The 27,759-nt window shown below is 40.1% G+C and overlaps 1 protein-coding gene across 1 annotated transcript in view; it reads right to left on the bottom strand.

Moving 5' to 3' along the window:
• The window catches only part of mettl24 (methyltransferase like 24), a 32,139-nt gene that overhangs the window by 1,205 nt on the left and 3,175 nt on the right, over positions 1 to 27,759 (bottom strand). Inside the window, exons 2-4 of the mRNA XM_068342256.1 lie at positions 17,077 to 17,175; positions 9,965 to 10,101; positions 3,926 to 4,151 (exon numbers count right to left, since the gene is read on the bottom strand). Of these exons, the coding sequence (XP_068198357.1) occupies positions 3,926 to 4,151; positions 9,965 to 10,101; positions 17,077 to 17,175 (462 nt within the window). The remainder of the gene's footprint in view (positions 1 to 3,925; positions 4,152 to 9,964; positions 10,102 to 17,076; positions 17,176 to 27,759) is intronic.

The following is a 27,759-nucleotide window of genomic DNA, read 5'->3' as shown; positions in this document are numbered from 1 at the left end:
CCTCAAGGTTCACTAATGTCTCAACATTTTCTCTGCGAGTACATCATGTAGCCACTAAATTATCAGCTACAAGATCAGAGGATGTTTTAAGTTACAGGATATTTCAAGAAGAGGCTTTGGAAATTGTAGGATTATTAAATTAAAGACAATGTGATACAACACTCTAGCTGGAGAATCTGTCACGTTTTATAAGGAAAAGTTAGCAGCTTCCAGTTCTCATTAGCAGAACAGAACAGGCGGCCGTGGCTTAGAAGGTGGAGTGGGTCATTCAATGATCTCAAGGTTGGTAGTTTGAACCCCGCTCCATCCCAGTCGTTCTCTGTTGTGTCCTTGGGCATGACACTACACCCACCTTGCCTCCAGTGTCGTGCACTTGTGTATGAATGAGAATGTAAGAATTAAATGGTTCTCAACTGACCTACATGGTGAAATAAAGGTTAAAAAAAAAGCCAGGTTTCAGACAGCGATTCAAACATTGTCCTGTGTTCTCCCTATGGATATCAGATCTCCTATAAGCAGACATGCTCTTGAATTGGACAGAAGCTTTCTAATGTAAAGTGATTTGGCAGTGTCAGAAAGTGTTATTTTTACTCGGTATCCAGAGAAAGGGTATCTGTGTGTAACATTCTGTGATCAGGATTGGATGTTATTTAGAGGAGTTAACACAGCTCCTTTCTGCCTGACAGATGCTGCCCATGGTTTTCAGGTGGAAATAATTAATTCAGTCTTGCTAATATGACTTCCGCACAGAAGCTGTTGAGATGTTCACACCTCTCTGGTGTGAACTTCCCTACATTTTTTTTTAGAAAGATGCTTAACTTTCACTGCTGTGAGGTGTCAGCTGTGCTAAATGACGTTTAAGTACATGATATTGCCAAAAGTATTTGCTATTTGAGTTGTTGTGTTTCCAATCGCTTCCACTTTGTAATAGCACTACTAACCATCAATAGCGGAGTGTATAATAGCGAGGACATTTCGCAGCTGGGTATATTAAATAATAATAATCATTTTTTATTGATCCCTGCTGCGAAATTACTTCTTTCCACTCTAATATCACATGCATATATACACACACACACACACACACACACACACACACACACACACACACACACACACACACACACACACACACACACACACACACACACACACACACACACACAACCTCAGTTTACTTCCCACTGGACTGAGCTCCTGCCCCATAGACAGGTGGCATCACTACACCGTGCTGGAATTCTCTGAGCTCCAGAAATCAACCCATTCTTTCACAAATGTTTGTAGTCACAATGCCCTGGTGCTTGGTTTCATACACCTGTGGCCATTGAAGCCATTTCAATATCTAAATTCTATTATTTGGCTAGCCAAGCGAATATTTTTTGGCAGCACAGTGCATGTTGGAAGGAAAGGAAAACGTGATGGATCTCTGGGAGTCATAAATTTCATTTTCTGAAGTAGAGTTAATCTACCCCGTGACTCAGGTAAGTGGAAAAACTGGTACGGAAAATGAATGAATGAATGAATGAATAAAATTGAACTTTTTGAGCTAGCTTAGCACAATCAATGGAAAAAAAATGAAAGATAGTTCCTTTAAAACTAGAGGTGCTAGTTGGTGGGATTTACCCTTGGGCTGAGCCAGGTTAGAGGCTTCCACAACTTTCTAGTCATTCATTCATTCATTCATTCATTCATTCATTCATTCATTCATTCATTCATTTATCTTCTGAACCGCTTCTACCGCTGTAGTAGGTCGCGGGGCCGGAGCCTATCCCAGCTGACTAGGGGCGTGAGATGGGGAGACTCTGGGCACAACGCCAGTGCACCGCAGAGCCACATGAAGAAAGAAATACAAACATGCACACCCACACTCACACCTATGGGCAATTTGGGACGGGCCAATTACCCTGAAGTGCATGTTTTTGGAGGTGGGAGAAAGCCAGAAAACCCCGGAGAGAACCCACGCTGACACGGGGAGAACATGCACTTCACACAGAGCAGGGCTTGAACCCGAAACCGCCTCGCTGTGCGGCGACAGCGCTACCCACTGAACCACCGTCCTAATGCAATATTAGATAATATCAGCTAGTTCCAGCTACATGTTGCTAAATATAGGTACAGTATTCCAAAAACTATTAGGGATATTAGACACAGCACTGACTGATGTTGAACTGTCTGATGACATTTCCATAAGAACCTGGAGGCTACAGAGCCCTACTATAAATGTAGAATACTTTAAAATCAGATCTCTCCATATGCCAGATATTTACTCCTCTAAATCACTTATACAATATGTGAATAAAAGACTCATAATGTCAAAAACGACTATGAATCGATGTTTGTACTTTGTGCTTCTTTTATGGTCAGGAAATCCTAGCCATTAACTTCTCTTTTCTTGTTTTGTTTGACTCAGTTGGTCCCATCACAATAATTCAGATTTTTTTTCCTCATAAACCAGAGTGACAGATCGACCTTTATTACTTTATTTTTATGTTTCATGGTGCGTCTGCAACTGAAAGGCAGATGATAAATATATTTAATTACATATTTTAAAGGTTACCATATCTGTCCTTTTTTTTCCCACTCCATTGACATTTGAGTAAAGCCTCCACTGATCGACAAAATATGAGCTGTAGTCATCTTCACCACATTCACCATAGTGTATTCTATGTACCACAGGTATTTTTGTTTTGTTTTTTATTTATTGTTTGTCAGTATTACAATATAATAATGGTCTGTGTCTGGAAGTTGCTCCACCACTTTGCTTAGACCTAAAATTCCTTAAAAGCAACAAAAAAAATTTAAGCTATGGCTTGTAATGTGAATTTTATTTCATTAAAGAAAGATGACTGGAATTCCAGATCCACCAAATTATTTCCCTCAGGTAGAACCAGCACCAGCAAAGCAGGATCTTCTCTGGACCAAGTCTGGACAAGAATATGTTCTGCTGCTGTTATTAAGGCTGTTTCTTCATCTTCCTCCATGACCTGTGTTTCATTTTAAAAAAAAAAATTATTTTAATTTTAAAACAGTGGAATAGCGACTACAGTCAGTCTGCTGGGAGTCTGAACACCCCCCCTCCACACACACACACACACACACATACACACACAATTGCAATATACAATTGCAATACTGACATTTGATGTAGACTGATCCATTCTCCTCCAGAATTGAATTTACTTTGATTCCAAAGTTCTTATACACAAATTTGGTTTAGAATATTTAGGTTTAGTTTGTTTGGTATTCCAAAAGAAGGGGATCCAACCTCTATGGGGAAAACACATATCCACAATAATTCTAAAGCCTCAATGTGTTGCATTGGTGAAATATTAAAGAAAGACAATATTTAAGATTGTCATATTATCAGAATATTCTTTCAATTTCTGCAATCCCCTAAAAAAGGGGATTTAATGGAATCCATCCATTAAATCTCTTCTGACTGCTCTGTTTCTAATCAGTATCTACTAACACAAACCTTCTCCTTTACTGGCCCGAGTCGAGTGAGCAGCCTGGTAGTCATTCAGCTGCGATCCTAATACCTAAGAGAAGCTCGGTATCGTTCATCTTGAATCATCAGTCAGCCTTAGAAGGAATGTTCACTGAATCAGCAAGTAGATTCATTAGCATACATGCTATCCGTGGGTTGGGTGTGTGTGTGTGTGTGTGTGTGTATGATTGATCTTGTATGCAGATCACTTTCTGATATGATGGAACACAATTCCCTTGAGGCATTCGGCGTGATAATATGTATAGGAAGAAAACACAATCATAGAGTGTTCACCTGGAGACAGATGGACGAATGAATCATGATGGAACTGTATTATGTTGGAGGCAGGGATGCAGTCTTTAGTATGTGAATACTTTAACCGCCTCTTCTAGATGATTTTGGATCACCAGAATGTGTCGTGTATGATCTCAAGATTACCTGTCTGTGTCCAAAGTCATTAAGGATGGTGGCCAGCTTCTTGGTGTTGCCGTACTGACGCTGGGCAACGATGGCTGGGTTGGGATCCCTCCAGTCCACAGAGAGTCGATGCAGCCACATTTCAGCCTGCTGCAGATGAAGTTTCTTCAGACTGGGGTCAAAGCAGTGGACGTCACACCCCGCCCTCGCCAGAGTGCTCTCCAGGGACCGATCGGCCTCACCCAACCTGCAACACGTTGTTCCCAAGTCAGAGGGGTTGTCGAAATGTATAACAGTATAAAGCTAAAATAATGCAGACAATTGCACCAAACGTTCTTTAAATTCTTTCTATGACCCTTAGAAAAAATAAAATAATCTACAAATCAACTGAACTTAAATAAATTCCATTACTCAAGTGTAAGCCCTTGATGTATAACCCAGGTGAGTAATATTATCACAAGTTACTTTCATTATTTACTTTGATATCTGAATAAATCTGCTTGTCTTACCATAACAATTAGTATTTGTGAACTTTGTTTATTGGGTAAACAAGAACAACAGTATAGGTCAGCCCTTACCCCCAAAACACAACTGAGACTGGGAACATCAAAATGTTGTAGTGATCCGTGATGTAGATACAGAGACATTTCATTTTATTACAGGCCATCCTCTTACTGCCAGGAATTATGGGGTGGAACCACCGTTGACTGTCACCCCCATCACAGCACATTAAATGGTTGGTAAGAATTCAGAGTTTGCTGCAGGTACAGTAAATATTACGGCAACACATCTATTAAAGTTTCTCAAACGATGATCGGATCTCGACAGGAAGGGACGCATGAATGCAACTTCAGTACATGTTCAGCACTTTCTGTCTGAGTCTCTGCTACAGCCACTAATAAAATTTCCAGCTCATGAGTGGCTCTTGGTTTACAGGTAATCTAATTAGTAGGAATCTGATTTCCTGTCTGACGAGCAGGAAATATGAGGGCTTCTCCTTTTTATTCTGATTCAAAGTGTGCTGAAACTTTTAAAGCACTCTGTTAAAGCATTCTATCCATGAACTATAGGAGTCTTTATGGTAACGGTGTAGGTGGTGTGAATGCTGATGATGGTGGAACAAAAATTAATAGACAGCGATGGACAACGATACATACATATTTGAACACCATGTAACTGCTGTGGTCCTGACTAATCCTTCTTAAAAGCATTGAATTAAATTGAATTGAAATTAATTGAAAGCTGAATGGAATGTTTTATCAAGGAGGTACACGATGTTGTTCGCCTCAAGCGGACTGCTTTTCTATTCAAATATATAATGTATAGCCTGACTAGACAGAAACATCCAAGATTGCTTATGGAGAGAATTAATAGTGGAGCATCAGAGGTACCTCTGGAAAGCCAGATGAAGAAGAACCTCTGCTCGTCCGCATTTCTTAGGACTAGTGAACACACTCTTCACAAAGTGACCATGTGTGGTGACAATAGTGAACCTTAACTCTTACAACATCCTGTCTGAATGCTGTGAAACTCCTGGTGTTGTTTTAGACACACCGTTCTATTTGTTCCCTTTCCTTTTTCCAGATTCTCATTTCCGCCCTCATAACCTTGCTTTCATTTCATCTCATTTTATTCCCTCTCCCTAACAGCAATTACATTCCCAAAATTCTTCCCTCTGTGCGTCTCCACCTCCTCCTTCTCTCGTTCTCTCCATACAGTGTAGCTACTCCCCTTCTTCCAGCAGTAGGACGATCGTGAGTGATGAGGTGCAGCTACCTTTAATTCCCTTGCTTTGCATTAGCCTATATAAGTACTCTCAAGTGGAGCAACTGCTACGTGGTTTAGAGGCTGCAATAACACAAAAGAACATTTTTACTAAATGAGCCTGTGCTAGCTGAAGGAATTTAGTGTGCTGCTAAAATGACCTCAAAGAGAGAAAAGACTTTTGCTTGATGTACATTTTACTTGTCAGAACAGGAAACCCAGCATTGAAACTGAGTGGCCTGTTCCATTAATCACACTGGCATTCATTTAGTACCCCAATAAGCCAGGATGCATTATAGGATTCCATTTAATGGACATTTTGACTGTCATGAGCAAAAGAGTTCTTTATAACAAATAGTGACTCATTTAAACGTTCCATTAAGTCATCTTTTAACGTGAATCAAGTTTGAATTTCACTCTAAACGTTGCCACATAGCTGTCAAGGATATTTTTACACAGTTAAAGCCATTTAGGTACATTTGGCATCTTTAAAGGATCTAAATGTGTATTTTCTATTGTCTGAGCCTCAGGTACAGAATTCCACCGATTCCATATTATCACCTTTCCTCATTTGAAAGCAGGTCGGCGTTCTCTCTGATGAAAGAAGTATTAAAAACTGCATCCGCAGCTGCGACAGCAACAATAACGCTAATTAGTTTGAGTTATTTTTAATTCTGATTCTGCTTAGGAGCCAAAAAGAACAAAGGTAAAGGAAATGAAAGGCAAGTAATTGGTCTTTTTATATGGAGAAACATTCTTCAAGTCCCCCCCTGCCTCACCCCGTCGTAATCGCCCTGTCCGATGCAATGTGGTCAACCAATCAGATAACAGCTGTTCATCTCGTCTGTGCACGGCTTGTTAAACAGCACGCAAATGAGTCCCATCGACCACCGCATACACATACACACACACACACACACACACACACACACACACACACACACACACACACACACACACACACACACACACACACACACACACACACACACACGCAAGAGTCAACACAATGGTTTACATATTATATAATGCAACATCTTTAACTCTCCGCACAGTATTACAGTTAACACTGTTTGACATATCTGTTAAAGTAAGGGCATCGTTTTCAGCAGCAGATTGTTGTTGATGGTTTTGTGATGACACCTTCTCAGAAAAGGCCATGTAAAGGACACGGGGAGGAGTAGGTCCAAACCCACAGTTGTAGACTGTTTCTAGAACTGTGGGTTATAATAAAAGTCTATATTCTCAAGACTTTTATTATAACTTGAGTCATTTACATCCTGATTTGTGATTTTACTTTATTTACCCCTAATTTCTCCTCATGAGTCAGGTTTTGAATTTACACTTCCTGTCTTTACCTCTTCCCTCCTCTGTGATTGGTCCAGTTGGGTTCTCCTGTCCCTGATGTCTCTTCCTTTGTATAATTGTTCTTGCATCTCTTCCCATGTTTGGTATTTCAACAGCATCTCCATGCTTCCCCACGTTAACCCTTTCTTTAGTTAATTTTCAGGTCGAATGTTAAAATAGTGACATAAAGTCTATTATTTGACACATGATAATTTTTGTAGTTCACATTCAAATTGGAGTGTTTTGTCCATGTGAGTGACTTCCTATTAAACAGACAGAATATCAGATATGCATTCCACCATTCTCTCTGTTTGAACTCTGACCCCTCCTCCATAGCATTACAGGAAGCAAAAATAGCAGTAACCTCCATTCCCCGTCTCCTGCCTGCATCATTATCTGAGTCCTGCTGTCTTGATGCTGGCACACCTGCACTTTCTGTCAACAGTTAAATGAATAATCTCCGTCTCTTAGACCTCTGCAGCACCTCAGCCCAGCAGGGCACAAACTGGGTCAAGCTGATACGTGACACAAAGCCAAATGGGAATGATTGACTCTCCAGAATGTGTAGTGAAGGCCAGGCGGGCTCAACTTTAAATTATTGACCACTCTTCGAGAGGAGGAAGAGGTGGAGAGGATCCTCTAGGTAGACACTGGCAGCCAGGTTAAGAGAGAAAGGAGATTATCTTCACTCTTTTTGTGCAATCCTCATTAAATAAGGAATAACTGTCCACAATACTGGCAAACGAAGGCTGTATTCCCAATTTATATGAGAATATTTAAAAAGAGAGGGATTATGGGTGATGTAGAGACAGATAAACTGGTTTGAAGTGGGAAAAGATGGTAATCTAGTGAGGGAAAGACCTCCTCCTCTCCTAAATTTAAACTGTCATGGATGACGTGACAACAGCAGAAGTTATTACTGGATTTATCACAGCCCGTCACAGAGGCAGACCCTCAGCATGACTGTCACCTCTGCAGATAACTGACTGCATGAGAACGAACTAGATAATCCTGCTGCCCTGAACATTCAGTAGATGTCAGCGGCACAGACAGTAGATGATTTATGTATGTGGAATTACGTCTGAGATTATGTTGGTGTTAGAGTAAATCAGGGATGAGTGAGTAGACCACTATCTCTATCTGTATCTGTTCAACCATCTAAATTATCTGTATCCATATCTGTACTCCAAATAGGCAGGACTTCAACTGGAAGTGGGTGTGGTTTGACTGGAAATGGGTGGGGCTTAAAGCTGTACATTATTTTAAGTCTGAAATTGATATGAATTGATCAGACGTTTCCATATTTATTGTTTAGTTTAAAACTACTTAAAGAACAGCCTCAAAATTGAGATTCAAATCAATGTTTTTGATCACAAAAGTAATAGAACTATTTACAGAACAAGTTTTTTATGAACTCAAAACATGAGTATTCTTAAGTGTATGAATAAATATTTACAGAACAGCCTCAGAATTGAGATTCAATGCTTTTGATCACAATAGTAAAGGAACTATTTACAGAACAGGTTTTTTATGAACTCAGAACTTGAAATGCATTAATGAATACCAAAAAAACAAAACAAGAAGCAAGTTCACCAAGTAACCTTAAATAGACCGAAATATAGGCAAACTGAAGATGTGTTCCTGTAGGGAGGGGCGGGGCTGTGTGTGACCGGCCAATCACAGAGCATGAAGACAGTCAGTTTTGAGCAGGGGTCCCTGTGCGGGCTGCACAAAAGAAAAGATCATTAACATAACTTCCGTTTTATTTACTTCGGAGTCTGCAAGATGTTTTATTTTGAAATATTAAAAATGGAATTTTTTGAAAAATTCTGTTACATCCATCTATGTCAGAGGTCCCCAACCACCGGGTCGTGACCCGCTAACGGGCCGCGGGAAATTAGTTACCGGATGGCACAGAAAGTTTGACTTTCTTTTTTTTTTATTGATTACCAGTATAAATATGTTTTATTTTGTAAAGTGACATCTGTGCGGAATGACGCACAGACTAACGTGTGCGTCTGTCCAGCTTGACAGGTCTCGGTCACGTGACAGGTTACCAGCCGTTACCCCTAAATTAAGCGCCCACAATTGCGCCAATGTTCTGGATTAAAGTCAAGGCAGATTATCCTGAGATCTCCCAGAAAGTATTCTAAACCCTGCTTCCATTTCCAACCTCCTGTCTTCGTGAAGCGGGTTTTCTGCAGTGACCATAAAGAAAACCTGACGCCCAGAACACACTTCAGGTGTCATTGTCTCCTGTTACCCCTAGATCAGCGGTCCCCAACCACTAATTCTCATTAGTGTAATTATTATTATTTGATTGCCTTGTTCACCCTTTCATTGGAAATGATCAGTATTTCTCCTATGTTGAATGCACTGATTGTTAGTCGTTATATTCCAACATAGACTTCATCATTGCAGTCACTTCAATCGAGTTTTTAATATAATTATTTCTTACAATTATTTCATTTACAGAGATATTGATTATCAATTTATGTTTGTTGATGTCTGCATTTTACATAAAACCACTGCGGATGATTTATTATCCTGGCATCATTAATGATTATCAAGCAAATGAAGGCCAGTCTATCAAAATATTGTCTTAGATGAAAACGGTCCGTGGTGCAAAAAAAGGTTGAGGACCGCTGGTTCACCTACGGTCTTGCTGTAAAGCAGCGACGCAAGCTGTCGTAACTAATGAGCAACACCGTTGACTTTTGTATCACTACATGACAGGTTATGAGGATTTTCCTTCAGCACGAGGAGGAGTATTGCTGAGTTTTACTCATATCGTGCTTGTACTCGTCAAAAATACTTTATCTGTACCGGATAGTCGTCTGAAACGAGTACCCGGCCAACCCCAGAGTAAATGTTAATGTTAGTGACTTCTGGTAATAAGCGTAAACTAAAGGGAACCAGTCTGTTTGGTGGAAGTGTATCTGTACGCACCCGAAAGAATAAACCCTGCAGTGCTTGCTTTGTACTCTGTGGGCCAGGCTGTATTCTGGGTCCAGACATGCAGCCCAGGGGCCACTGGTCCCCTGCTGGGCAGCCTTCTTGTTTCCAACCACCGATGAACACGACACCTGGACACATAAAAACATCCAAACATTATAGCAGTGGCCTCCTCAACTTTGGAACATCTTGTTATGATTATGCAGGCTCAAACTTGGAGTTCTACATTGTAGAGATAACAATCTGATATCAGGAAATTAAATATTTTTCACTCGAGGACTGAATTTTATTGACTTTTGAGCAAAAGCAAGAGTGCATCCTAGATCCAACAGGAGCACGAAAACAGAGCGCAGTGTCATACACAAAATAAATATCAATGCACATTGTGAGTATCTGTGAAGCTATGTAAACACTAGAAGAACAGTCGGGGCCAGACATGTATGAGTCACATGATCTGTGACCCCATAAACTGTTTAGAGCGTGTATGGAACCGGTCACAGCCAGGACAGACTGGTTTGTGTGTGATTGTGCATTGATTGTGTGTCTTCAGCAGCATTAATCTACAGGCCAGGCATCATGTATGTGTTTAGTTACACACAAGACAATAAAGCGAGTGTAGCAGAGTACTCACAGCAGCTTCTAAGACAATAATGCCTGTCAAAATACCTCATCTGCTCTCATTTGTAATTTTTTTTTTTGCTAGACATATCTGGACGCAAATTCAATAGTCATAAATTTTTGTAGGCTGCTTCAAAGTCTGACCCTGGACTAGAGTGTCTGGGCTGCAAATATGCATGCTATTCATCATGATGTGCAGATGAGGCTCGTACATCAGCAAGACAAAAGAGTGAAGCAACAAAGGGATGGATGGAAGATGATTATCAACTCTTATCACGTATTTGTTTTACGTTATATGCAGTAAAATATCCACAGACTGAATTCAGATTGTCAGGTTTTTTTTCATACTCCATTCCTTAACTGAACTTGCGGCTGTCCTACATGAAACACTCAACGGGAGAATTCAAGGACTGTCCACAATTTTGTCGCTGTTTATGTATAACATAGTAAGCAAGCTGTCGTTGAGCGTTATTTGATTCTGTACAGCTGAAAATGTAGACATATTTATTGAAGTATTTGTCTCATGCATATAGAAGATACACTTAAAAAAAACTAGCTTTATTATCCAAAGAAAATGCTTTCATTTAAGCGTCACGCTTAAATGTCAGTCAGTGCGACTCACCCAGAACCTTCTACTTGTGTTTGTTTGTGTCTGTATGTCTGCATTAACCGTATACCTGAATAATCTGTGTATATACTGTATACATAGTGAAAATGTGCACCACATCTGCAGCACAATGGTTAACAACACCTTTGGCACTGGAACTATTGTTGTCATGCAGAGCTTCAGTCAGTAGACATTTTATTAAGTCAAAGAAGGTAAGAAAAACAAATATGAAACTTCCTTCACATCATTCCATCGTAAACACGTTGAACATGTGCAATTCTGTACATGTTTATAGTCTTTAAACAATTATAAAACTAATAGTGAAAACCAAAGTGTATAAATGTGCATCAAATAAAAAACAGCAAAGAATAAATAACAAGTGCATACAAAATATGTTCTGTTTCAGAGAATGATGACTGTGTACCATGAATTCATAGCTCTTTGCTCCCTCAGTCTCATAAAAAATACATTTGAAACTGTTCACTAGGTATCTTTTAATTCTCAGTTTCACTGTACATTACTGTAGGTTAGATTTCAAGATTCATTGGTTCCATAAATAAACCATCGAGGAACACATGAGAGCACATTTGTCAAAGTCAAGGCCCGGGGACCAAATGTGGCCCCGCCACATCATTTTATGTGGCCCGCGAGAGCATACAAGTTAGAACAGAGCAACAAGCAAATATGTTTTTTCTGTGCAACTGCAATGTTTGTAACTTGAATAAGTAATAAATTAAAAAATATTTTGACATTGAGGAGTAGTTAGATTTATTTTATGTTTATTTTACATTACATTGAGTTATATTTAGTTACATTTATAAGTTACATCTGGCCCTTTGATTATAGCCATTATGCTGATGTGGCCCTCGGTAAAAATTAATTTGACTCCCCTACACTAAGGTGTTATTCTTTCAAACCCAGTAAACCCACCCTTATCTAAATGCCCATAGACCTCCATGGTCTTCTATATTTTCTAAGTTGTGTATTTTAGCTAAATTGTTTTATTTTTTTAGCATTCAGTCTCGTTTTAGAAAACAGCAAAGTACAACCACAGCTGCACTGAAGGTCCTGAATAATTTAATGGAGGCTCTGGACAGCAAAATATATTGCATCACTCTTTTTATTGATTTGTCAAAAACATTTGACACAGCAGACAGCCTGATGATACAAACCCTACATCGCATTGGCTTATCTAAACATGCAGCTGCCTGGTTTGTCAGCTATCTATCTATCCCACAGAAAATGTGTTCAGCTGGCTGGAACTACATCACCTTTTCTAGACATTACCAAAGAGGTGCCCCAAGGTTCAGTGCTAGGATCCATTGTATTTTAAAACTATCCAAGCCACTGTAATGATACGCATAATTTTTATGCAGACAACGCTGATGTTTGACCTCACTTACTCCGACTTCTTAGTTTTTACAAGCTGCTTTTAATGTCATCCATTCTCATTTATATGATCTTAATTTAGTTTTTAAACACACATAAAGCCAAACACATGCTTTTCCCTCACACAGAGCATCCAAAAGAAAACCAAGAGTGGGTTTTTAAATACAAGTACTTTGGTTTGAAGAGCTTTCATTTACAGCACGTACAAATGAGATTATTTATATGATGAAACAAAATGTTGGGTGAAGCGCGGTTCTCTCGGGGAAATAGAAAATGCTTTTATCTCAGGGTCAGAGAAAAATGAGTGACAGTGACCTTCTACCCATTCTTTACTATGGAGACATGCTTTAGTTGAGTGTGTCATCCAAATGTGTCCAGTCCTTGGACATTGTGTTTCAGTCTCAGAGTTTTTTCACAGGCTGTCAGCTCACACACCACTGTGATTTCTAAATAAAATCAAACTTCCCTTCTCTGAGTGCTCACAGATATGCCCATTGACTGATCCTAATTTATAAGACTGTTTTAGGCTTAGTGTTCTTGCACTTAATGGCAGAAAACAAACAGTTGCTATGCTTCTCATTCTTGCAGTGCTGTAATTGTCTCATCTTCAGGAGCTTATCTGAAATATGGGTTGTGGGTTATCTATCCCAAACGGTTACAGGCAAAAGGCAGGGTACACTCCAGACAGTTCGCCAGCCCTTCGCAGCGCCGCACAAAGAAATATTCGTGCTCACATTCTCACCAAAAAATATTAGCCTGTCCAATTTACCTACGCTGCATGATTTTAGAGGTGAGAGGAAGGCCTTCTGGGCCCCTAGTGTGTTGTGTGTTTGTTTCAGGGGTCTGTACACGACATTGTATGCATGTCTAATACATATATTATATATGTATGTATAGTATGTACAGTCTGAGTGAAAAGATAATTTACCCATTGGGGACATTAAAGTGGAGTTTAATCTTTAATCTGGAGAGAACCCACACAGACAGGAACTCAACGCAGAACCTTCTTGCTGACGAGGCAGCAGCGCTACCCACTGTGCCACCGTGCTGCCCCACCTCCAAAATCGTATGTTTTAATCTGTACTCTCACTAAAATGTTACTGTTCTTATGATATGAGCGGCTGATCTCTGGGGTGGGTCACTCTTGTAAAAGATATCCTGATCTGAATGAGTTTTTATGTGGTTAAATAAAGGTTGTATAAAAAAAATTGTTCCTCTGAGGTGCCTTGCCAATCCCCATGAATTGGGGCCTGGCCACTAGAAGCCCCCAGTCTGGTTTTTTTTTTTTTTCTGTTGAGATGCTGCAGCTCCTACTTTGCCATTTTCTGTGGCCTTAATTATTACTCCCAGTCTGGTCCAACCCTTAGAACCAATTTGCCCACCTGTGAGCTTTAGTCCCTCATGTATAAACCTCTCCAGCCTGAAACTACAGAAACATTTGTTGTAGCAAGTGAATGAACCCCTTCCTCTAACCAGGTTGTCCAGAAACAGCTGTGTTAGCTGTGTGTGTGTGTATGTGTGTGTGTGTGTGTGTGTGTGTGTGTGCGTGTGTGTGTGCGTGTGCGTTTGTGCGTGCGTGTGTGTGTGTGTGCATTGTCGTCTTGTGAGCTTAGAGCACAGGAGTTGTGTTGTATAAGAGATTGGTGCAATAATGTACAATAAAATCTCACTGCATTTGGATTTGTCGTGCTCGTCAATGTGTTCCCGATGAATCATTCATCTGAATTCACTGCACAAACTTCAAAAGAAAAAAAAGAAAGAAAGAAAAAAAGCACAATCACTCCTACTTTCACATCTGCAGACTTCACACACTTGCTGAACGCCATTATACCGAATACTGAGCTGTAACACAATAACAAACACCTGACAGAGTTTTCACTGAGCACATCATGAATTAACGGTTCATTATGAAGCTCGTCAGGAAAAAATGTGCTCCAGTGAACTCATGCTGCTGACGCACGTCCATCTGTACGTGCTGGTGCATGATCACAAGGTGCACTGACTGCTACTGATAGGACGGTTATGTCTGGAGCCATCTCTCTGAGTAACCGCAGCATCAGCAGCGCGTCAGTCAGTCAGCGTTACGGATGAGGCGCGTCGCGCAGTCCAGCGCCTTTCCACCAGCGCCTGTCAAACGTGGATGATGGACAGCTATCCACAAATACACTCACTCACTCACTGAGCGACAGACGCGCAGTGAGCGATTACCCAGCGTAAACGCGCAAGCGTCTGCGTAAATACGCGCGCACATTAATTATCCAAGAGTTCGTCTGCTTTGTGGAAGATACCGAGCAGAGCTTCATTGCGTGGAGTGGGGTGCATTGTGAGAAGGAACTGATAAATTGCTGAAAAACAACACTGCTTAGAACCCCCCCCCCCCCAAAACACACACTTTGAATTACCTTCAAAATAACGATAAGGTCCCATAATCTCAGGAGTTCTCCAATAGTCAGTACATTTATTTCTTACATGTTGTAGCAGCACATCATGATTCACCTGTACACTTTACTAATTAAATATCAAAGTAAACCGAACAACTAAACCACATAATTTCATTGATTACGGGTGAATCAAGGTATTGCGAGTTCCATCTGTTGGGTAATCAATACAGAAATGAATTATGTGTTCCGTCAGGCGAGACGAATTCTCTCCGTCTGAGCTGAATGTGAAAGACGCGCCGCTCAGCTCCGGCTGATCCAGGCGCGCTTCGATACTGATTACAAAGAGGGGTCAAAATAACAGCAGCAGAAGCTGCTCCAAGTCAGTTTAGGACAATGTGCAGAGAAATAACACACCTGTTTTCTTTCCCAGTCTTTCATACAGCAAACAATACATCTTCCTATCTGACCCGTAAATCATCCGTATCAGATGTTACTGCGCTCATTCCCCCGCCGGTATTCAGGCTGTTGTTCTCCGTTCGCCTGATGACACAGATGTTCCGCTGACATTAGAGGCTCTAAAGCAATATTTGTTAAATATTTTGGATAATAAGATGTTGAGAGTTGGATTAAAAGATGCGTCAAGCATAGATTAAGAGCCAGGAGGCAATAATTTAATAAAGTGAGCATTAGGATTACCCTCTATGTTATCCCTGAGGCCAACATCTGAACTCTCCAAACCATTTACTACCACACCAATAAGTATAAAAAATAATTGTTGCCTGATTAATGCCTTTACTCTAATCCAAATGAAAAAAAAATACAGAGAGTGTGATGGTCTATATTTTCCCTTTTTTTTATTTTTGATATTTCCATTACGCTCTTTTATTTAATGTTTTACATCATTGCCTGCATGATTTATTTAAGACCCGTCAAGGACAGGAGTGCAGATAAAAAATTTGCATGTGTTTAACATAGTGATACACGACGTTTCCTGACACATGCATCACCCTTTCCACCAATAAAACTGACTTTGATGTAAAGGGATTGACGACATTACATTTTAGCAGCATCTTTGTATTCAAACTGTGAAATACCAGCATGCATGTAGATGTTCTCACTTGTCAAATTTTGTCTCCATTCCTCCATCGTGTCTTGTCCTTACGTACTTCCCTTCACAAAATTGTCCATCTACTAATTCAATGTAATCACAGTTTTCAATTATATTTTGACTTATTGTAAATTCACATTAGATGTGTTTTTACTTGGGTTAATACTTATACTGAAGTAAAATGACACAGATGCAATTTAGTATTTTACATTCTTTTACATTTGTATGGTGCAGCTTTGGCAGAGAGAAATAGTACGCTCCTTTTTGTGACCATTGTAGTTGAATTACTAGATTATTGTTGCTGATGGTGGAGGTGCAGCTAATTGAAACTCTAACATATTCGTACTGGAAGTAGCATCTCAGCATACTGCACCACCAAAGTTTAATCTACATGATGACATATAAAAATTAGTACATCAAACTAGGATTTTTTTGTGGTGTTAGAAATATGTGGTAGCATATTCAAAAACCTCAATGTGTGGCCATCAGCCTTTGGCCTGTCATCCGGTGGCCCCCAACTAATAAGTGTACACATGGTGTAAAGATGGACATGTTAGATCATATCTGATTCTGTGTCATACATGTATAAAGAGATACACTACGTCTGGAGTGCAGCCTCATCGCAGCTTCCTGCAGGGTTGCTGTGGATGTTTAATTGTGCTCCAGAAAGTAACTATTGTGATACAATCAGAACACATCTTTTTATATCCCTGACTCACTGCTTTGTTCTCTCAAGCCAGGCAGGAGGGACCAACCAGTTATTAAATCCTACTTGTTCTGTAAGTGTAAACAATGTGTGTATCCACTGTGTGATAAAGAGCTGTTCAGAAATCTAATTATTTTCTTTCTTGCTCCATGTTACAAGGCTCCATCTTGTTGGTCTTAGTTATACTTGGAGCCTGGAGTAAAATAGTCAACCGATAAATAGACAAACAAACCTGCTCCCAGAACATGACCTGGGTGGAGGAGCCGCCAGAGGTCAGAGGTCACAGGTACTGCTCACCTGTGGTGTTGTGATGTAACTGAGGAACCTTCTAGCTTCATCCTCCAGGGAATGACTGTCACTGGCCCACGGCGCCAAGTCTATGTGCCACCGAGGAGTCTGCAGCAGAGAACACACACACGCACGCACACACGCACGCACGCACGCACACACACACACACACACACACACACACACACACACACACACACACACACACACACACACACACACACACACACACACACACACAATTATTAATAATTGACAGTTAAAGTCTAGGAAGGACAGTAAATCTTTCAGGCATTATAACCTGCTCATGAATAACTGCTGACAAAAGTGTACTAATTCAAGGGTTTTTTTTGGTGTCTATTGGTGACAAATGAACTGCTTATGCAATTCACTCTTTTATTTCAGTAAAATGTGGAATTCTATATGCATACAAAGGACTTTTGAAACCTCAGCTGTGTCTGACAGTGGGAAAATAAGATCAGTTGGCTGCAGTGGCTCAGAGCTCTGCGTCATCGCTTCACTCCTGCAGGAACGTGTCTGTTTGTTATTATTGGACAGGCAGCGAGGTGGAAACAACAGTACAGAAAACGAAAGAGAAGGATGGAGTAGTCACAAAGGATTTTGCAGGTTGCATAGTTTCTGGAGTTTTTACTAGATTTCACCAGTGTTTTGTGGCTGCTGAAGACATGGTTAGGCTTGTTTGATGTTGTTTATCTGGCAAAGAGTAATATAGAAGCATCAGGTGTGTTTAAAATAATCACATGTTTGACTTCTATACTATTGCTGTTTTTCAGTTTCTTTCCTTTAAGTTGGGCTGTCAAGTTTAGTTTTGTAATGTCAGAGTATAAACACTATGACTTTAATAGATATTTGCAAAAAGGAGCTGGAGGTCACAGTGGGGTCAATTCTCATTTTGATTTTATAAGAAATTGGTAGGATTCATACACTTAACCAAAAGAAAGAAAGAAAGAAGGAAAGACAATAGAAACAAACTCATTCTTTGCTGATTTGTTCAATTTATTTTCAGTCTGGTTCAAGCTCGCGCACTGTAGACAAGTATATAAACACACACATACACTCACAGCACTCTGCTAATACACTGTCTATGACAGCATCAAGTGTGCCATTTCCCCCTCCAGTGATGCTGATCCTGACCCTGCCAACAGATAGATTCAGCTGTCCCTACAATAGCTGCAGAACTGGATCTGTGTGATCGCTGCTTGGCATTCAGCCTCCAAGCGATTTGCAGCATTAAAACATCTGAACGTTTGCTGTGTCTCTGTTCCACTCTTCCTCTCCCTATTATATCATCACTGTTTCCCTATATTTCCTGTCCTCTATATCTGCCTCTGGCTCCTATACTCTGCATATTTCTCACTATTTGTCATCTCTCCTTCCTTCTTCAATGTCTCTGTTTAAAATGATTATCTCAGTGATGGATGATCAATATAATTATGCAGGGTGATTTATGTGCACATATGGGTTTTAGTCTGTTGTCTTCTGCAGTCCATCCCATTTGCAAATCCTGGGAACAAGGCACACACACACGCAAACACATGCACGCACACACACACACACACACACACACACACACACACACACACACACACACACACACACACACACACACACACACACACACACACACACACACACACACACACACACACACACACACACACACACACACACACACACACACACACACACACCCAAAGAGAACCCAAGCAGACACAGGGAGAACATGCAAACTTCACACAGACCTTCACAGAATTTGAACCCACAACCTTCTAGCTGTGAGGCTACAGCATTACCCATTGCCCCACCTTGGCCCCACCTTTGACTGCACTGATCTCCCTATTACTTGAAAACCTCGTGGTCTATACAGTATAAGAATATGATTAGTGATGCTCTATGTGGATTGGTAACTAAATGTATATAGTACATGTGTACATAGTATTTAAATACATAGCAACTTGTGTTTTATTATTGGTTTCATTATGTGATTATCTCAATTAAAAAATCTAATATGTGATACCATTATTATAAAGGGTGTGCATTATTATTAGTGTATTTTCAGGACCTTGACTCTTTTTTTTTTAACCACTAAACACCGGCTGATTTCTGTGCCTATTGTTACGACAGCAATACCCAGTGTCAGCCTCTCATGAAACAAATCAAGACAGCTAAAAATGTTTGGCAGCGAAAGTTCGATTCAGATCCCCTAATGGATAACTCTCTTGGAAATACCAGAGATAACAGAATTACCATTCCAATTAGTATTGCTCAAGGAAATTCACAGAGCAGTAAGACAAGGCTGCGTGTCAGTGTCAGAGTTTGCTATGCATAGACGTCTACTCATGAGCGACCCCAGGACTCTGAACACTCCCAGGGCTCTCTGTCTACAGGCTGCCCTTTCATCTGCAAACCGAGCTACTGAGCTCAGCTCTCAGGCTCCATTTATCAGCCTGGAACAGGACTTAACTGATCAGAGGACAGATATCTGTGACAATGAACTCTCTGGCAGTTTGATATGTCTTGGGGTGGCATATGACCAGAAATTGAGAGGGGTAAAAGTAGAAAGGGAAGAATGAATGCACAGAATAGTAATATTGGCTGACTTTTCAAAGAAAGGTAAGTGAATCCATGGTTTATTTGACACGTCACTGGAGAGCAGCATTGCCCCACGGACTGAAGTTTTTAATTCAAGTATTTTTTTTTCCCTCTCAGGTTGCAATGATTTTGTTCCTCCTGTAAAATTAACTTGTAAAAAAGAAAATTTATCTCCAAGAATACATTTTCTTCTCAACAAGTTCTGAGATCCGTGACTGTAGAGGTGTGTATTATGCCATATGACGTCATAATAACTGCTGATTCATCATAGAGATGAGATTTGAGTTAACAGGATGTTCAGTCAGGCACCAACCAGGGATCAGCACCTCAGGGACATCACAGATGAAAAGTGTGGCTCACATCTGTTGAGTCTCATCCAAAGACCTCTATCTCACAATATTTGAAATAACCACATGAAACAAACAAAAAAATAATAGTGAAGCATTTGAGAAGTTGCTAGTTAAACTTCACATGATCTAGATGAAAGGTGAGGAGCAAAGGAGCACCTTATCTGTTTAGCCTGATGCTTTTTTAAGTGGGGTCCTTTTTTTGGTTCTTTACCAGATTATTTTTGTCCTCTTGCCCACACAAGTTTTCTTGTGTTTCCTGGATTTTTGCTTTATTGATTAAAATATGAATGAAAGCATCTCCACGAGGGTTCCGCATTTGGGTCCTAACCTTATCCTTCACATGATGCACCCCTTAAATAGTAGGAAAAATACTGCAGCACCGACTATGAACTACATCTTTCTAGTCAGCGTTCAAGTCACTTCGCTAGCAAGAAGTTAGTTTTATTTTTCAGCTGAACTACAGCCGTTATCAGGGTTTGATGTCATTTTCAGAGTAGCTGATTGGAATGTTGAGTTGAGGTGGAGGTTGTGAGGAAAAAATAGCGCTAGTTGAAGTGCATGAACTTCAGGCTGAAGCACTAAAGCAGCTGAAGCTAATCGTGTTTGAACAATGGAAGTGTGAATAGTTTGAGGAGCCATTTGCTGTGTAAGAATTGACATTAATTGAAGTGTCAGTTGTGACGCACAATCACTGAAAGCAGATATACTCTCAGTAATGGGAAAAAAGAAATCATTAATTGAATTCTTCTGAAGTTCATAAAATTGTTCCCCGAGGGGTAAAAATTAATTGAATTGTATCTATCAGTATTTCTTCTGCATACTTTCATTCTGCACTTCTCCTTCTATTTCTTAGGGACGTTGAAATGTTTTTTTTAATGATGTTTTTTTTTTTCACTCTTTATGGTGTCTTTCTGCAGGTCTGGATGGAGCTGGATATGCCAGCGGATCTGTGTCACTCAGCTCGCTGTGAGAGAGGTGTGAGCAGCCAGGCCAAGCGTGAATAATCCCTCAGGGCGGGGAGGATGGATAAGTGAATATGAGATGACTAGATAAAACAAGAAAAGATTGTCTGCCAGAACAATGAAGGTGGAGGGGGGAGCAGTGGCAAGTAGAGAGAGAGCTGGACTAGAAAATGGAAAAACATAGACTAGAAAATGAAGAATTACACACCTGGATATGGATTTACATGAACAAACACAGTCAACATAATGATTGCTAACAGTGTGAATCTGAGAGTGCACGGCATAATCAGTGCTTGAGTGAGCAAATTGCAACTGGTGCATCATTTATCATGCAGGAGCCACAGGTAATCTGCCCATCTGAAAGCCATAAGGTGGCAGGAGGTGTGCTGCCAAGCCTGCCCTGTCTGTTAATAGAGTACCAGGGTGGCTGAGTGTCAGATCTGCTGCTGCTCATTCTGCAATTACTCTCACCGGGGTCCACATACTGAGGAAAAGTACCACCAGGCTGTGCAGCCAAGATGTCAAAACTTTCAGGTTAACAGCAGACAGAAGGTTTTTAAAAAAAAATATCATAGATTATCTTGATGGAAAGAAATGTTCTTTGACAGGCCATATTTTCCTGTCAGCTTATGTAAAAATTCAACAATACCTCTTTCCCAGGTGAAGGTCAAAACATGAGACAGATGAGTGAGCAGACAGCACTCCAGCAAAACAGCTTGTGGCTTCGCCACATTAGCCTCTCTCTTCTAGTGGCTTCGGTTGGCGCTAATGCAGTGAGAAATTAAAAAGGTTGCAGCGTTTTGACTGATGCTCAGAACAATGTAGGAGTTGTGTTGTGTACGAAGTGCAAAGATAACAACTATGGCCAAGAACATGATTTTTGAGTGACTTTTAATCAAGTTAACCTTCACATCTGCTCCACAACTACTTCAGAAACCGTAGGAGTGCAGGTGAACAACACTCCGGACTGAATGTGCTTGGTTTTAGAAAAAAAACTCCGTTTGGTAAAGGTTTGCAAATTCTATTTTCAAAAAAACATTTTCTCAAACTGTAAATATAATCTGAAGGATTCACATTGGTCGAGGTTCAGGAAATAATTTGACTTTGATAAAAAAATATTTAAAACAGTTTGTGACATATTGATGACATTTAACCTTAAAGCCTTGTCTAAATTCATTTTTCCGTGTTGAACTCATTTATGTTTTGATCTCGCCAATTTGAAGACTAAAATTTAAGGAAACAAGACTAGATAAACAACAGTCTCAGAAAAAGCGATCAAATCTACTTTCGTGATGAGTGTGATCATAAACAGCGACATTATTCACAAACAGAAATTAAACAGCTGGACTATGTTAATTATGAATAATGATTATGTATGCCTCATATTAATAACTACCACTGATGTAACCTATGCTGTGACATACAAAAACTAATAGGTAAGATTTATTTTCATGAAACTATTTACCTTACGTTAATCCTTATTAGCCTCCCTATGTTTCTTTAATGCTGCCATATTTTATGTTATAAGAGACTATATTATCCTAGTATTTCCATGTACATGCTCTTCTATTAGTTTAGTTTATCTTGATAAGTCATAATTTGTGCTTACTACAATAATATATTGTTTTAGAAATCTGTACCTCGTCTCCTCCTGCATCAGAAAACAAGATATGTTTCTTTCTGCTGCTGACTGGAGGTCTTTATTTATTTATTGACTCACAATAAATTACAATGCTCATAAATCATGCCCTTGTAAAAAAAGGGCCGTGTTATTCATTCAATGGATTAAATAGATTCTTACAGGTTGTACACAGTAGTTGTGCAAAAAGCTATAGCAGGCAATGTAAACTCAAACAAAATACTACATATGGATTAAATCAGTTTGTGTTTCAAGTATATTCATGCGTTGATTTGTTGATGATCAGCAAAACATAGAATATTGCCAACCTTACTATATGGGATGAGAAATCTACACAGAAAACAGATCACAGATTTAATTTAACGGACAAATCAGACCCCTGAATGTTTGGAGCAGCAAATGTGAATTGTATGAGATCAGTTGTCGATAGAGCAACAGCTGCCCGTCTTACTGAACTCCAGTGTTCTAGCTGTTCTTGGAGACGACAGGTGGAACAGATCCAGCTGCCTTTTCTTCCTGCAGCCTCGTCTTTATTCCTTCGGGTTCATCAGGCAATCCCAGCTCACAGTACAGTCAGAGGCAGGGAGAGTTTAACAGAATTAAAACGGAGGATTACACTGATCTTAGTTTAATAAAGACAGTAATATTCAAAGAGCTGATCTTGAGTCTTTAAGACTGATTGATACAGTAAAGAAGCCACTGGGGGAATGAAGGGATGCATGAGACAATGGCAGAGGTAAATAGTGTGTGTAGGGAGCAGAGAGAGAGGGCGAGGTGCAGATGTTGTCCTTCATTCATCACAGAAGCCCAACTAACCCACATATGGTTTGCATTTCCAGAAAGACAGAGAGTGTTTGTGCATGTGTGTGTGTGTGTGTGTGTGTGAGAGATAGAGAGAGAGAGAGGGAGAGAGAGAGAGAGAGAGAGAGAGAGAGAGAGAGAGAGAGAGAGAGAGAGAGAGAGAGTGAGTGAAGTAATGACCGAAATATTTATTTTGCAATAGTGAAGCTAAACATTATTACATAACACTGTAAATAGAAAAAACACATTAAGGGGCAGCTGTTTCAGAGGTGAAGTCTTGTATTTTCTAAAGTTTCGCTGTGCACCATGAGTGATCACCATTCACACAATCACTAACACATGTAGACCACAAGGACCCAAGGGATCAAACCGCCGGACGACCACTATGCTGCCTGAGTCACAGCCGTCTGCTCCCTCCCTCTCCAGTTTATCTGTAACCAATGCTAACCTTGTTGCTAATTGAAAATAGCTGTTTCCTGTTCTGTGATTTCATCTGTGTAGCTGACACACTGAAAATACAGCACACCCTAGCCGGATGTATTCATGGTTGTAGGATATTATATTTTACTATGTGTGCATGTGTTTCATTGCAACATGGACTAAAATGACTAAAACAATTCAGCTCATGAGGCAGTTGAGTAAGTGTGAGTAAGACCGTAGATCAAAGCTAGTGCTTTGACCTATGACAGTAAGTCAGAGCACTAGCTTTGATCTTTGACCTATGCAAGTAGGTCAGGGTAAAATCGTGAATTCAGGGGTGTCGCGGGATGTTGCAGTCTGTGACTGCATTGGTTCTTGTTTACATTATATCTGAATCAGGTCCTCTTGGCCCAAATCTCCGGAGACAGATGGCCTGTTGGTTCATAGTTAGCAAGCATGTGTGTGTGTGTTTGTTAGCCTGTCTACCTGGACCGCATCCCAGATCTGAGCTCTGTGTTTGATCTGTCTCTTTGGGAAGAGCAGAGGGAGAACACTGAACACCATATGACATTTACGTACTGCAATGGAGCAAGAAAAAACAACAAGTGACAGGGAGGTTTTCTCTCTCAACTTAAACCGTTACGTCCATTTGTAACACATAAATGACTCTTACACATTTCTAGAATGTTTCTAATCATTTCAGAGCTAAGCTGCTGATGTTCATGGTTGTGAGATTAGTGTCACACTGAGGCAGAGCGGTATTCAAGTTTAAAACAAGGCTTACAGCAACACAGGCTCTTTCTGCTATTACTTTTGATGTTCCCTGGCAATGTGTTGCTTAAGGGGCCAAGTGCCATCTGCTGTCTTTGGAACCAGACGTGCACCTCTAATGCTTCTCAAATGGGTTTCCACTGTAAAAACACACCAGAGTGTTTTGGTGATGAAAAAAGTGTTGTTGGTTAGAAGCAGGGATTCATGATCTGTCTGAATCTTTGTGTTCATGGACAAGGATTTCTAGGTACGTGGCAAGGATTGGAGGGAGGGCGTCTCTTTTCAGAGGTCAATGCACTCATTCATATCAGCTGGAAGGGAGGCTGAGAACTTTGTGGAATGTTCCAGACAAAATGTCCAAGTCTGAGGGGTGTATTGTACGATCAAAACTCATGACTTGACAGTTTGACATTGACTTTTCCCTCCCTCCAGCAGGAGTCTTTGTCTGATAGGAGCAACACAACAGCCCCACTGTTTATTCAGCCTGTAACGTTATGTGCGTTGAGTGGCTTCTGTTCATCTAAAAACATGTGGTTCTGATCATCTGTTTGAAGCTTGATTGGGATGGATCTGGAATTCAAAGTATGGATCAGGATCTATCAGCTCTTCATCCTCTACTCACAAAACCTTTTCTTTCATAGCAAATTTTTAAATAATACACCTTTAATTTGGGATCCATAATATTTCTGCTCATGACACAGTAAAACATTTACAGTATATCTTCTCAGCTCCAGATACACTTTAGTCTGTCTTTCACGTAGAAAAGCATGTGTCAATCCTTGCTGCTGGGGATTAAATCGTTAGGTTTGTGTGAGAGGGGCTGATTGATCATTTGAAAGGTTTCTTTGTGCATCTTGCTCCAGTGCCTGGTAGAGGATCCAGACCTTCCTGCTTTCATTTGCTGGATTTGGATGCTAATCTTGTGTTGGGAAGATAAAGCTGTGGAGTCTCCAGGCAGGTTGGGGTTCATGCGATGTCAGTGAAGCTTAGCGCAACTTCAATCATGCTGACTGATTATCCTCATGGTTACTCATTATTTATATTCCTTCACTTTCTCTCCGTTTCTGCTTTCAGCTCAATTAGCTGACATCTCATGGCTGTCAAATTTTGAAACTGTTTTTTTGCTCAGCTGGATTAATGTGCTGCATCTACACCTATCAACTCCATTCCATCAGGTTCAGCATCAAAAAAATCCGTCCATCCTCATCAGGATTCCTGCTCCACGTTGTATCCATCCAACAACCACTGTCTTGATGGTTTTATACAACCTTAAGCTTCTGTACCCCTTAAGATGACTTAAGATGACATCTAGTCAACAATCAATCAAGTTTCCCCTAACTGACCTGCAGTTTGATCAACCAAACATGTAACAAAACAAAGAGCTCATCAAGCCTTTTAATACTTTGTTCATTTAATCCGCCTCTTGTGAGGCGCTCTCAAGCAGTGATGCTAAACAACAGGCTTATTAAACCCAATTAAAAATCTGTTTTTCAAATGAGACACGCTGTCAGCATTGTAGACAACCTTAAAGCATTAGTGGGAGATTTGGACAATAAACTTGTTTGCATTCTTGCTAAAATTCAGTGAGGAGATCCACACCTTTCTCCTCTTATTGCAGCTTACCACAACAGCTGAAAGCAGATGTATTATCTAGATGAAGAGTTTGTCTAATGATCTCCTTGCCTATCTTTCATGAATAGAAGCATCATTCTTCTTATCTAACTAACTGGCTTAAATGAAAACATGCATATTTTCCAAAATGCTGAACTATTTGGAGAAACAAAGTCCACCATTGTAGGGTCATAAGTGCTACAACATTTTAATCTGTAACGTACATTCAGGATTTACTGCAGGTACTCTTTTTGGTGACCTGTCTGGTCTGCAGCAGTGGATTTCTAGTGACTCCCTGGTTTCACAAATTCCCCCAGCTAGAGGTTAAAGGTGCCTGAGAACTGGCTCCAGTCACACCTTTGGGATTACACGAGTCAAACTCACTCATTCTTCTAAAAAGGTCCCCCTCCCCCTTCCTTTTTAAAAAAAAAATCAAAAGTCTGTCAGTTTTCTAAGGAATAACCAAGGTCATTGAATTTCTGCTTTAGGAATTCCACAGGAGGCCCAAACATGGTTGACTGTGGTTGGAACAAACAGAACAAAGTGGTCTTTTCTGTTTCTGAATGAGTCAGTGGTTCGGAGCAAATGAACGTCCATTCAGTCAGACTGGAGGTGCTTTTTCCCCACAATCGGCAGTTCTTCTCAAATCATCCTCACATTCCACCGATCAAACGATAATTATGTGACATGATTATTTATTCATTAGCTGTTTTAGTTTTATTTCCATTTGAAGCATAGAGAACTAAAGCTCAACTTTCATTATACAGTCTTATGCTGCGTGATGAGAATTAAATTGATCTTCAATCATAACAATGACTTTTGGTCAAATAAATACATATGATTGCAAGTATTTTGTTTTATCCTAGAGGATTGGACTGACAGGCCCATGAAGGTGGTAACTTTCATTTTTCTTTATCAAAGCTGTTGATGTTGCATTTCTCACAATCAGTTACTGTAGCTGGTATCAACAGGTTAATAAAGAAAACTGATTTACCAATATCTGCTGTAAGCGTCTTTGCGAAATAACATAAAAAGATCTGTTACTTCACAGATGTATTTTTGTCATCTCCACATCACAGGATGATCACAGCAACACACTGCTCTACTGTTTCATGTTGGAGACGCCTGCCTTAGACGATGTATCTAACTTTGAACTGCCTGCCTGTTGGTGTTATGTTTCAGTGTGTGTGACATGTGAGTGACAGCTGGCCTATCTCAGAGAAATTGGAGCAATATTCGCTGTATCTTCACAGTGCATGGAGAATTGATAAAATTAATGAGCAGAAAAAGATTATAATAATAATATTATTGCGCTGTCGTTCCATGAACCACACGGATTCACAAATTCTGCGATAAGAGTGACAAACTATTTATCTAATGTGCTTTTTGTTTCATCTTTCTGTCTGCAGTCGTGAAGATATTTGGTGGACGAACGAACACACACACACACACACACACACACACTGACAATTACAATATATCACCGCTTTGCGGGATGTAATAATAATAATAATAATAATAATAA

The sequence above is a fragment of the Antennarius striatus genome, chromosome 19 (assembly GCF_040054535.1).
Source record: "Antennarius striatus isolate MH-2024 chromosome 19, ASM4005453v1, whole genome shotgun sequence".
Classification (NCBI taxonomy): domain Eukaryota; kingdom Metazoa; phylum Chordata; class Actinopteri; order Lophiiformes; family Antennariidae; genus Antennarius; species Antennarius striatus.
This window is presented reverse-complemented; position numbering and strand designations above follow the sequence as displayed.